Here is a 13,463-nt window from a genome sequence, read left to right as displayed (position 1 = left end):
TTATCTAAGGGAGGAAAAAAGAAATTTTGATCCTAATAAATATGGAATCCACGAGTTAAAGAAAACGTAAGATGTTAACTGAGAAATTCTAATCACATGCTCTAAAAGTTAATAATTTTTTTTGAAAATTTATTGTAAAAGATGATTTGGAGGTAAAGTTTTGAGGATTAAAAGTATTTAAAGAAGGGAGTTCATATGCGATAACTATGAAAAGCTATTTCAAGTGGTAAAATAGTGTTTTTTTTATTTAACCCGATTCAAAAAATATATATCCTCTATCTGACTCCGACCTGACCTGAAAAATATATATCATCCACCCAACTTCGAACTGACCCGAATTTTTAAAGTATAAATCTGTTTCGACCTGACTTAATTAAAATAGTAATATTTTTTAAATTAAAATATATTATTATTGTCAGGTCGGGTCGGATTAGGTTTTTTTCACCTTCCACCCTCCATCCAACCACAACACGACCCAAATTCAATTTTTTTTTTTTTGAAATTTAACCTTATTGTATTGGGCCGGATCAAAATTCATCAATTTTGATTTAAATTGCCATCTCTAAAGGTGAGGGATCAAATATTAATAATTAAATTATTAATTTTAAAACATCAGTAAAATAAAAATTTATTTAAATATAAGTGATAAAGTTAAAATTAGTAGTGCAATTTAATACAGAAGTATTCAGACGTGTCGTTAGAAGAAAGGAAAGCGCAGAGCCTTCCGTTATTACAAACATTCGCCCATAAATACTCAGTCTTGAAGCTGAATTCCACTATCACTTTCTCCTTCAATAAAACCAATAAAGTTTTCGCTTTCGTCTCTATCGGTGACCCCTTTCACCCCGATAAAGCTTTGGGGTCACCTGGAATCGTATAAAAAGTAAAAAAAATCGTAAAAAAATTCGAAACGGTTATTCATTCTCTATATTATTAATCGAATCTGATAAAAAAAAGTTTTTTTTTTTGTTTTTTTGTTCAGTTTTTTTGAAATAATTTTCAACAATGTCGGAAATGGCGAACAACGATCCCGAAGGGGTCGACGCCGTTAGAATGACGTGGAACGTCTGGCCGCGTACTAAACTCGAGGCGAGTGCCTGCGTGATTCCGTTGGCCGTTGCCGTTGCCATTGCTCCTATACGCACGCATCCGGACATCCCGACGCTCCCTTACGCGCCCCTGCGGTGCAAGTCGTGTGCGGCGGCGCTCAACGCGTTCGCCCACGTCGATTTCGCCGCTAAGATCTGGATATGCCCGCTCTGTTACCAGCGCAACCATTTCCCGCCGCACTACGCCATGATCTCCGAGACGAACCTGCCTTGCGAGCTCTACCCGCAGTTCACCACCGTACAATACTCGCTCCAGCCGACTCCCGATCCGAACAACCCTTCCGCTCCTCCTCAGTTGCCGCCCGTGTTCGTGTTCGTGTTGGACACGTGCATGATCGAGGAGGAGTTCGGTTTTGTTAAACTGGCGATGAAGCAGGCTCTCGGGTTGTTGCCAGAACACGCGCTTGTCGGGTTCGTTTCGTATGGGACTCAAGCGCATGTACATGAATTGGGATTCTCCGATATATCAAAGGTCTATGTTTTCAGAGGTAATAAGGAGATTTCCAAGGAGCAAGTGTAGGAACAGTTGGGCCTTGGTGTTGCCGGGCGGCGGACAGCTGCCGGATTTCCGAAAGGCATGCAAAATGGGTACTCAAATTCGGGCATTAACCGGTTTGTATTGCCTGCTTCTGATTGCGAATTCACGCTCAACTCGGTGCGTTTTATAAATTTCCGGTGGGAAACTTAATTTTGAAATATTTGACCTTGTTTATGTTTATCAAGTGTTTGGTTGATTTTAATGTAGATGTTGGATGAGCTGCAAACGGATCAGTGGCCTGTACAACTGGGTAATCGGGTATCGAGGTGTACCGGAGTCGCCTTAAGTGTTGCGTCGGGATTGCTTGGAGCCTGCACGCCTGGAACTGGAGCTAGGATTATTGCTTTAGTTGGTGGTCCATGCACCGAAGGGCCGGGGACGGTAATGCCATTAAATTCTTTGTTTAGCTGTCTGATTCTTTCTGGTTATCGATTGTTCGGTTTCTGCAGATTGTTTCGAAGGACTTGTCGGAACCTGTACGTTCACATAAAGATCTCGATAAGGATGCTGCACCATATTTTCGGAAAGCAGTCAGATTTTACGACAGTCTTGCGAAACAGCTTGTCAACCAGGGTCATGTACTAGACCTTTTGCATCTGCACTTGATCAGGTTTGTTTTGTGCCATCTGTCTGGTTGTTTAATTTGTTTTTAGATCCCTTTTTGTTCATAAAACAGTAGCTATGCCGATCTAGGTCGATCCCTCCGATGATTCGTATCTGTTCTTTATGTTGTAATCTTCGTAACGTCTCAGGTTGGGGTTGCTGAAATGAAAGTTGCAGTTGAAAGAACATGTGGGCTTGTTGTTCTAGCTGAAAGTTTCGGTCATTCTGTTTTTAAGGGCTCTTTCAGGTGTATGTTCAAGGATGGAGAACAATCTCTTGGCCTATGTTTTAAGTTAGTTCTTCTTCTTCTTCTTCAACCTTTTAACTTCACTTCTTTCATAAAAGTTAGCTCTTTCATGTGTATGTTCTTGTTGTCCTTTTCGTATTTGTTTGAGGTCTAAATTTTCGAACCATTCGATTCCTGATAAGCTCATTTTCCCCTTCCTTTCCAGTGGCATGCTTGAGGTCAACTGTTCAAAGGACATCAAAATTCAAGGGGTCATTGGACCTTTCACATCTTTGGAGAAGGTTGGACCATTTAATCATTTTACAGAAGGCTATATTTACGAGTATTTATCGGGATTTAAGCTGATTACTATGAGTGTTGCAGACAGGAACTAATGTCTCTGACACGAGCATCGGGGAGGGGAACACTACGAAATGGAAAATGTGTGGCCTCAACAGGAGTACGTGCTTGTCGGTCTTGTTCGATATTTTGGCAACTGAGCGACCGAATGATCCAGGAGCTGCAAATTCACAGCTCTATTTGCAGTTTCTTACAAGGTTTGCAGCATGGACTACTCAAAAGGGTCCTCTTTATTTCCCTTAAAATATGATTGTGATCTCATGTATCTTAATTGCAGTTATCAAGACCCCCAAGGTAAAACAATGCTTCGTGTTACGACTGTGACGAGACGATGGGTGGAAAGTGCAGTCGGTAAAGAGGTCGGTTTAAATTCTCTCAATCTGTGTCTTGGTTAATCTATTCTAACTGCGAATAATGTGTCCTATATAGGAATTAGTAAAGGGTTTTTATCAAGAGACGGTAGATGTCGTAATGGCGAGAATAACTTCTCTGAAGATGGAGATGGAGGTAATTTAAACTTCTATTCCGTTATGCACCAGTTGTTATATTTCTTTCTCGAGTCCACTTTCGATCTATAGTTTCTTTAGGTAACTATCACTTTTTTTTCCATTTAGAAGGGGTTTGATGCTACACGGTGGTTAGATCGCAATCTCATTCGACTTTGTTCGAAATTCGGAGAATATAGGAAGGATGATCCATCATCTTTTACATTAAACTCTTCTTTCTCTTTGTTTCCTCAATTCATGTTTAACTTGAGGCGCTCACAGTTTATACAGGTAACTGCAACATGTGTTACCAGAATCAGCCGGAACATCAGGTATGCTGAAGCCGTAGTAGCACGGTTTTGTTGTTTCTTTAAGCCTGGAAGTATGTTATGTATTTGTTATTTTGGCTTCAGTGATTCATTTAGCTCAAGTCTGAACATATGTTCGGCTCTGGTCGCAATCATATATCAGTAGTTTAGAATGTTCTTAAGCTGCAATTTGCAACTGATTTCTAGGTTCTCAGTTTATGGTTTTGATGTGTAAAGCTTATTTCTTTTGACAGGCATTTGAACAGCTTTTGCAAGCACCACACGTAGACGCCGAAATGATTATTCAGGAACGCTTCCCCGTCCCTAGATTGGTTGTATGTGATCAGCATGGATCCCAGTTGGTACATTTCGTGATCAGAACCATGTTCATAATGTAACAATTGCAGTCTGTCAGCACTTAAAGTTTCATGGTTCGGCTGAGTTGAGCCTTGTTGAATCCCTCAAATCGGGTCCCCGAAAACATAGGGGCCATGATGGCGGTATTGCCATTTTGGGGGTCCATGCATGGCCTTCCGCACGTCGTCTACCAAGTCGAAAACCGTCCCTCCCTGTCCGGTTTTCCGATACTTACCATAGCCAATTCATCAGTCCTAGATTGCTTCTTTTAAGGGCTCATTTTGGTTTCCTTGTGCAGGCAAGGTTTTTGTTAGCAAAGTTGAACCCATCAGCAACATACAGTAATCCCATCGACATGGCTACCGGATCAGACGTAATCTTCACCGACGACGTAAGCCTACAAATCTTCTTCGAGCACCTCCAGAAGTTGGCCGTGCAATCTTGACCGTAGAAAACAGTTGAAAGACGTAGCAATTCGGTACCGGAATTCCCGCCAGCGCGAGTTCTTATCCTGTCTTACCTCCTCCATTCCATTTGGTCCTTTTCCTTCCCATCAGTTCTACGAATGAGAGGCCGGGTACCCCACAACAACACTTGAAAAGTAAGGATAGCACCATTCATCGGACGAGTTCCGTGAAGGCGTCGGCACGGAAACGACGAATGCCATCGGATCGGGGACCAATTAGGAACATATGTGAAGGAATATAAGTTCTAGGATCCTGATCGCAGCCTGTGTTGTAATTTGAGTTTCAGTTCATAAGGGTTAAGAGTTGTAATTCAAAGCAATCCCAAGTATATATATGATCATATGCTTGTTCTATCCCATTCTTTTTTTTAATTTAATTTATTTATTTAGAAAGTTTCACTTATATTTATACAAAAAGAGAAAAAAAAAATTTAAACTGATAAATTAAATCAATTATATTTTCGAAGAAATTGAACCAATTTCTTAAATATTGAAGAAATTGATAGGATTCGGGAGAGGGGTTTCGGGATTTTATGCACCAAATTGATAAGATTTTTAAATATTGAAGATTTATTAAATTATAGAGTAAAGAACGCAAATGATCATTCGACTATAGAGTATTGTTTTATTAAATCTATCGACTATTAAAAATTATAAAATAGTCTTTTAATTATGGAGTGTTGTTTTGTTGAGTCCATCGACTATTAAAAGTTACAAAATGATAACTCGACTGTTCGTTATATACCAAACTCATCTTTTTTCGTTAAATTAGCAATTTTTTTTAAGTTGGACGTTAATATGATGACTGAGATATGATGGTCGTTTAAGATTTTGGGATCAAATTTTATCATATCACAGTCAACAAATTAATGTTCCACTCAGAATATTGTCTATTTCAACGGAAAAGGACGAGTTTGAAATATAATGAATAGTCATATGATCATTTTGTTACTTTTAATAGTCGAGAGACTCAACAAAGCAACACTCTATAGTTAAAAGATCATATTATAACTTTTAATAGTCAAGAGACTTAATATAATAGTGCCTTATAATTGAGGGTTCATTTGCGTTCTTTACCCTAAATTATTTTGAATTAGAATCAATTTGAAATAATGTGTAAGCTTAAAGACTAAAAATATTATCATACTATTTCACACCACTATTTTCGTTAAGGCTTAAATACAAAATATGGTCCCAAATTATATTGTTTTCATGAATAGGTGTCTAAAGTATTTTCTGACTTATCTCACTGCCTAAAGTATTTTCTAACTCATTTCAGTACCTAAAGTTATAAACGTTATCACTTTAAGTGTTCAACTGTTAACGGGGTTAATTTTCCTATTAAGTGACATGTGTTATAATTTGGTAATTTTAAAAAAAGTATTTAAAATTAAAAAGTTAAAATATATATTTTTAAAAGAAAAACATAAAAATTTTGCTATAACCCTAGAACTTTGAAAACTTTCATTTCAACCCCTAAACCTACACTGGCCATCGACAAAGTTCCACCCGACCTCACCTCCCAATGGCGACCAAAACCCATATGAAATCGTGACCGATCGATGGCCGATTGATCTTTTATACCCCAGAAAACCTAGGATGAAAATCGCTATCCCATGCGATTCTGACGGTCAATCGGTGATAAGTACAACGTCATATGTAAGGAGGATGGTAAAGACTACGTCAGCAACAATGGTAGTGGCCGAAAAGGACAATAAGTTAATGGTAGAATTTGGGGATTTTAGGGATTTTGAGTTTTTTTTATAATTTAAGAGAAATTTTTATTTTATTTTTATAAATATAATAATATTTTTAATTTTAAAAAATTGAATTTCAAAATCAGTAAATTGTGACATGTGTCACTTAACAAAAAAATTAAAGCAGTTGACGGTCCAGACACCTAAAATGGTAACGTTTGTAACGTTAGACACCAAGATAAGTAAAAAATACTTAAGGTATATATTTGTGAAAAATGGTATAGTTTGGACACTTATTTTATATTTAAGCCTTTCGTTAACTCAATTATCAAACCTAACAGCTAGTGACCAAAGCAGAAGCAAAACGTAATGTTATGGACAATTCTAAAAAACGTTTTGTGATCAAAATAGAAATATGAGAATAAGTGGGGATCAAATAGATAGTTTATCCAAGAAAAGGTAAGGGCTTAACCGCTTCACACGCCGTTAAACCAATATAAAACTCCCGCTAAAATTCAAATCATCAGTGCCGCTCTCTCTTTCCGGGAAAAATGATGTTTGAAGATTCGCAAGAGCCGGGCGTCTCGTTCGCCGTCGATCAATACCCCGATCAAGAACCGGACGTTATTCAATGCTCGCAAGGCCACCGTACCACCCTATCCCTCCGCACCCAACAAGGCGGCTCTATCTGCCTCCTCTGCTTCTCCAACCTCATCTCCAACCCACGCGCTCCCACTCTCCATGTTTCCTACGCTCTCTCTCAACTCTCCCTCGCCCTTTCTGAAGCTCCTTTTCTCAACTCCCTCCTTTCCTTCCACCCTCACTTCCTCATCTCCCCTCTCCTCCACGCGCTTTCTTCCTTCGACGATGATCCGATCGCTCAACAACTCATTGATATAATCTCCGCTCTTTGCGCTTCTGCTAATGACTCCGTCACCGCCGATTTCATTGCTCAAGTTTCCGGTAAACTCTCTTCTGGCGCGTTGGCGTGGAGTCGAAGGCAGCTTTATATGGTGAGTTTATGTTTTGATTGTTATTTCATGATCTTATTTGCTGCTTTTCCAATATTTTATCCTTGTTTTTGTTACTCATTTTCTCAGCAGCCAAACTCAAACCACGCAAATAACAATTTTAAGCTTTTGATTATGTTGAATTAGTAAGGATAATAAAAATTGAACTAGAATGTGACGTGTCAGGCTTCTTTTTGTGTATGAATATTAAGCGTTATTTGTGCCTAATCTTGTGCATGATCTGAGGAAGTGAAAGACAATAAAGCAAAATTTAAGGCTACATCACTCGGACTCCGCTGTAATTGTCCGATATGAGTATGCGTCAGACACATGCATCTTCATTTTTTTTTCATATACTTGGAGGATCTTCGAAGGGTCATATCCTCAATCCATATCCAAATATGTGCCAGCTCCGAATGCTCTAACGAAAATTAATAGTCGGAATAACATATGAGGTGTAACTTTTCTCTTAATTGCTATTTTCAAAAAGTTAGACAACTGATCAATTGCTATGTCTGGTTATCTTAAATTTCAGCTTCATTGTCTGGGAGTTCTCCTGAACCGTCAAATAAATGATCCTTGTATGCACATCAGAGACAAAGATGCTCTAGTATCCAATTTAGTGGCAGGTCTTCAATTGCCAAGGTAACGAATAAAAGTTACTGGATACAAAGTGTTTGTAATTAATTTGGGTTGTTAATTAGTTGTTTCCTACTGCAGTGATGAAATCCGAGGAGAGATTCTTTTTGTTCTGTATAAACTATCTGCTCAAGGATATGCATCTAAAGATTGTGTAGGAGCAAATGTTCTTCATGCTTTTTGTCCCAGTTTATTGCGTTTGTCAATGGAGGCCCTTCTGAAAACCCAAAGAGATGATGTACGATTAAATGGAATAGGTTTGTCAAATTATTTTCTGCAGCGATTTGTTTAAAATTTTCGAAGTTTAGTGCCAATATAAACTGTAGTCAGGTCTATCATGTAGCTAGTTAATATCATTCGAATTGTTTGGTTAAACTCGCTGTTGTTCATAACATGGTCTTCATTAGGGTCTTTATTAGGAAATGTACTCATCTCGCACTGTAAGGCCACCTCCACCAATGCAGCTGCAGTGCGTCATGATAATTATAATATATTCTCTCAAACTAACAATTTCTAATTGTACCTTTTCAGCTTTTCTGATGCTCTTGGCACAGATTGGATTGTTTGGAAATGGACTTGGAAATGAAATAAGCAGTTTGAGTTCTGATGAAGCAGACCACTTCATGCAAACGACTGAAGAAGGACTAGATGAATCCCCATTGAGTATATTGTTTGCCGAGGCTATCAAAGGCCCACTGCTTTCATCAGACAGCCAAGTCCAAATCAGCACATTAGATCTGATATTCCACTACTTGTCATGTGGAGATGCTTCCCCCAGACAGATTCAAATTTTGGTAGAAGAAAATATTGTGGATTATGTGTTTGAGATATTAAGATTATCAGGTAAGTGATATAAATTGGAACAGGTGAATGACATTCAAGTTACCTCAGTGAGTCAAAGTACCCAAAATACTGCTTTCATAAGTACTTCAAACAAAATAACATAGTAGTTTAGTTTTGAATTTTTCAAGCATTCTGTTTTAAGAAAATTCAATAATCAAATTAGTGATGAAAGCATTTTCTTTTTCAAATTCTATTATTATCGGTTGACACAATTCATGTGTGCTCGTCATGGAATATATTATGTGAACATGGTGCTTATGTTTGTACAGACATAAAATGTATGCTTGCATATCTATATCCATGTGTGATAATTATACCATGCTGCGAGGCTTTTGCATTGAAGAAGTTCTATTTTTGCTAAACAGAATGCAAGGATCCACTGGTCTACTCTTGTGTTAGAGTTCTTAATCTCTTTTATGGAAGTTTTCCTTATTATCCTCTCCTTTCCTTATGAAGCTTGCTTATACAAAATTGTGTTTCTGATTGCCCTGGAATAGCATCAACTTCTAACATTGATGAATTGGCTCTTATTTTGTCAAGGATGTTTGAAAGGCATAGAGATGGGGAAATTGGCATGATTCCAGAGACATTCGTATTGGTTTGTTCCATCTTTGTAGTTCTTTTAAAATTCCCATCTTCTCAAGGGGCTTCAAATCTTCCATCATTACTTCAAGAAGCATTGAAACATGCTGTTTTAGCTTGCCTGACCGTCTCTGAGAATGATCCTGGTCGACTCTTGCATTCTTTATACCTTCTTAAAGAAGCATATTCATACGGTCAAGAAGAGTGCTCTGCAAACAAGTCCAGCAACTTTGAACTGCGAACTAGTATTGTGGAAATATGTACCTCACATATATTACCTTGGTTTTCCATGGCTGTTAATGAACTTGACGAGGAAACTGTCATGGGGGTATTCGAGACATTCCATTTTATACTGGTTCAAAATCCTGATATCCAAGCAACAGAACTAGCAAAAGTCCTACTTTCATCCTCTTGGTTCAGTTTTTCATTTGGATGTCTAGGACTATTTCCTGCTGAAATGATGAAATGGAGAGTTTATCTAATGCTCAGTTCACTTGTGGAAGTTCTTTTGGGAAATCAATCTGGACAGCACATTAGGGACGCTGCATTTTTTCTTCCATCTGATCCTATTGATTTGCTGTTTCTGCTTGGGCAGAAAAACTCCCGTGATGTAGATTTGTCTTCTTGCCAAGCTGCAGTTTTACTGCTTTTGCATTTCAGTTGCCTGCATGATGACTGGTAAAAATGAGCTGCCTGTCTTCTTCATCTCATTCATGTTGCATTTTTAACATTTATTTCTTCACCTATATTTCCAACTCTCTTGATATCTTCCGCAGGCTTGCAGATGAGAGATCGGTTTTAGCTTCTCTGGAGCAATATATTCTTGTTAACAGTGGAGATTTCTTATCAGGTAGCATTGATTCCTTGACAATGATGCAAGTTTTGAATCTTTATGGCCTATGTAGAGGTCTTTCTAAGTTGAGAAACCAAGTTTCTCACAGCCTGGAAGCTGAGAGGATCCTGTTCCATATGCTCTCTCAAAGTGAATGGGATTTGCATTCTGCAACGATTCATCCAGTAGCTGTGAGATGGTTGTTTCAACAGGAGAAAATCAGCAAGCCATTATCGAGTCAACTTCTAAAATTTTGTAGAATAGACTGCTCAGATAGAAACCAAATACTCATCCATAGGGATAAGTCTCACATTATAGATGTAAGTGTAATTGCGGACTTAGTTGCAACGAGAGATAACCATGCTGCAAAACTTTTGGTGTGTTTATTGGTAGAGCTTGCCGAGGAAGGAGCCCAGAATCAAGACATTATAACTGTAGTAAATCTTATATCAGCAGTCATTAACATCTTTCCAGCTGCCTCAGACCAACTATGCTTGCATGGAATAGGCAATTCAATCCTAATGGTAGTTTATTATAATTCAGGTCATTCTTCTTCCTCAGAGTTACTTGTGGCCATCTTACTTCTGCTATTCAATATCTTAAGTACAGTGCACCATGAAACACTTTCTGATGGAGAACCTTGGCTTGCATTGTCTACAAAGGTACCGCATCAGCTTTCATTTTTACGAGTACTTCCGGTTTCGGGAAATTAATGGGTCTTTTACTTTCTTTGTAGTTGATAGACTGCTTAATTCCTGAAGTTAGAAAGTATGGTTGGAATCATGAAGGTTTAATTTTAGTGGGAATTCTCTCCTTGATTTTGCATCATTCTTCTGGCCATGCACTCATCGAGGCTACCAAAAGCATAATTTTTAATGCTTCCTTGATCTCTATCATAAACAGCACGGTCCAGGTTGTCACTTCCAAGGGACCTGCTCTAATAGAATATGATGAGGGAACAAGCTCGGGGGAAAGTCTAATACTTTTGCTCTTGTTATACTACTTCACCTTAAGATGGTAAGCACCTTCTTATATTACTCCTCTATAAATCCATGCCGTGAAAACCAACTTCTTTACTTTTCAGCTTCCGTGTTATTCTACCGGAGGTCGCAGACAGGCAAACGTTCCTCGAGTCAACAGATATGACACAATCAGTTTCTACAATAAACATTCATCACCATGATTTATGCAGGATGATCCATTTCGGGTCTCCAATCGTCAAGCTTGTTGCTTCATCTTGCTTGTTGGAGTTTCTTTCTGGAATATCATATCAGAAAAAAGGGAAACATGTGGTGTCACAGTGCTACATTGGTTACCTAAAGACCTTAACGATTGTATTAGAAGGTCAGGTATTTAACGACGACATTCGGGTGGCAATGAACTGTTGCCTCTGCTTATCAATAATTTTAGGGTGGGAAAAGGAACTGGAAATGCAGGAATCAGGAGTTGTGAGAGGTAACTGGTATAGGCTAATTGTGGAGGAAATGGTTATGTCCATGGCAGTTCCATGCTTAGCATCAAAGTCATTCATTAATCATCACAAACCTGCCGTTCATCTAACTGTTGCATTGCTAAAGCTCGAGAAGACTCCAGGGTGGATGCGGATCGTGTTCGATGACCTTTCCTTATCTTCTATAATCGAAAACCTTAAAGTCGTCGACGTCAGCTCTGAGATGGTGCTTTTGTTTCGAGCTCTCCTCGAGTCTGGATTCTTGAAGGCAGAGCATATAACTAGCCTTAATATTGTGTTCCAGGTAAACCATCAACTGTTTTATGCTCTCTGTTCTCTTTTCTTTAGCTTATCACAATGGCACAAAGTATGCTCATAGATGTAGAAAGCTATGTTATACAGGCTCATCAACCAAACTATGTGTTCGATACGAGTATACTCGATCTTTTTGTGTTAAATACTATCATATAATCGGATGATCTTCGAATTTGAGTTATCATAATAAATAAATATTTGGGTAAAATACACAAATGGTTCCCTGACTGTAGGGTATTATTTTATTAAGTCCATTGACTACTAAAAGTTACAAAATGGTCACTCGACTATTCATTATGTTCCGAAGTTGTCTTTTTCCGTAAAAAAATTGATGGTATTATGAGCTGAACATTAACTTACTGATTATGATATGATAAAAATTAATCCCAAAATCTCAACGATTATCATATCTCAATCGTCATGTTAATGTCAAGCTTAGACAATTGCTAATTTTTAACAGAAAATGACAAGTTTGGAACATATTTAGTAGTTGAGTGATTATTTTATAATTTTTAGTAGTCGAGGGACTCAATAAAGCATTACTTTATAGTCGGATGACTATTTTATAACTTTTAATAGTTGAATAACTTAATAAAGCAATATCCTATAATTCGGAGATCATTTGTATACTTTACCCTAAATATTTTAAGAAAAATGAAAAATCTTTGTAAAATAGATATAAAAACATTATAGTTATGTTATTTTTGGTATTGTAGGCTTGCAGAAAACGAATGTACAACAATGGTAAAGAACAGATCAGCGATAAGCATGCTCGGAGGAGCGTCACCTGGGCGGATGATCCGGCGGAAATTTGCGAGTATCTCGTTCATTTGATGGTCTCTCGGTCGTGTTCAGACACCGATTCAGGGAACAGAAGGTTGTCCAATGAAATAGAGAAGTTTTCCCGCAGTTTAACAGAAGGTAATAGCTGAACCTTAACATAATTAATGATTTTCATGTAAAGTTCTGTAGAAATTGATATTAACCGAAATAAATCGAAATATATTAAAATGATTCAAATATTAAAATTTAATCATTGATAATGTATGTATATCCCTTAAATATAATTGTTCGAATTTAAAAATTTTAAACAAATATTAGAATAAAATAATCTTTTAATAATAAGTTAGTAGAAGTGGACAAATTTAGGGTAAAATGCATGAATAAACAAATTGAAACGAATTAAAGTTGCTAATTTAATATTAAATCTTTTAATAATTATGTCAAACTCAGATTTCAATGAAATTGATTCTCTAATTTTTCTTTTTTATTTAAAATTGTAATGATTTTGGTAGGTACACCATGAAGGCTTGTGTATTATACGTGCTTATTCAACATGATTATCTATTTATTTAAAATTATAAAACATAAACACTAAATTTAAAATAATACAATAACCTTGACATATTTAATCAAATATTTATTATCCTTTAAAAAAATATATTTCAATCTTGTCTCAACTTACCTTTGATATAAACAAAATCCTTAACATATGGATTCATATATAATTTTTAATTATAAGAAACCGTTTATTTGATGATTATTAAAAGTAATAAAATGAACTCTGAATATAAGACATTATTTTATTGAGTCCTACATCTATTAATAGTTATAAAATATCAGCCGACTATTCATGTGTTCCA

General features: G+C 37.1%; 1 protein-coding gene and 1 pseudogene across 1 annotated transcript; both read left to right on the top strand.

Annotated features, from left to right (window-relative positions):
• Positions 1-996: 996 nt before the first annotated feature.
• On the top strand, positions 997-4,431 carry LOC120160657 (annotated as a pseudogene).
• A 2,253-nt stretch (positions 4,432-6,684) lies between these two features.
• On the top strand, positions 6,685-12,752 carry LOC120160596 (protein PUTATIVE RECOMBINATION INITIATION DEFECT 1). The gene is given in 9 exon segments (XM_039170977.1): positions 6,685-7,162; positions 7,695-7,804; positions 7,880-8,055; positions 8,330-8,641; positions 9,007-9,901; positions 10,000-10,717; positions 10,792-11,072; positions 11,140-11,809; positions 12,537-12,752. Coding segments are annotated over 9 exon segments (3,840 nt in total). The 5' UTR covers positions 6,685-6,700.
• Positions 12,753-13,463: the final 711 nt, after the last annotated feature.

Source organism: Hibiscus syriacus, unplaced genomic scaffold (genome assembly GCF_006381635.1).
Source record: "Hibiscus syriacus cultivar Baekdansim isolate YM2019G1 unplaced genomic scaffold, ASM638163v2 tig00002866_pilon, whole genome shotgun sequence".
Classification (NCBI taxonomy): Eukaryota; Viridiplantae; Streptophyta; class Magnoliopsida; order Malvales; family Malvaceae; genus Hibiscus; species Hibiscus syriacus.
Note: the sequence above shows the minus strand (reverse complement) of the source record. Positions and strands in the feature narration are given on the sequence as shown.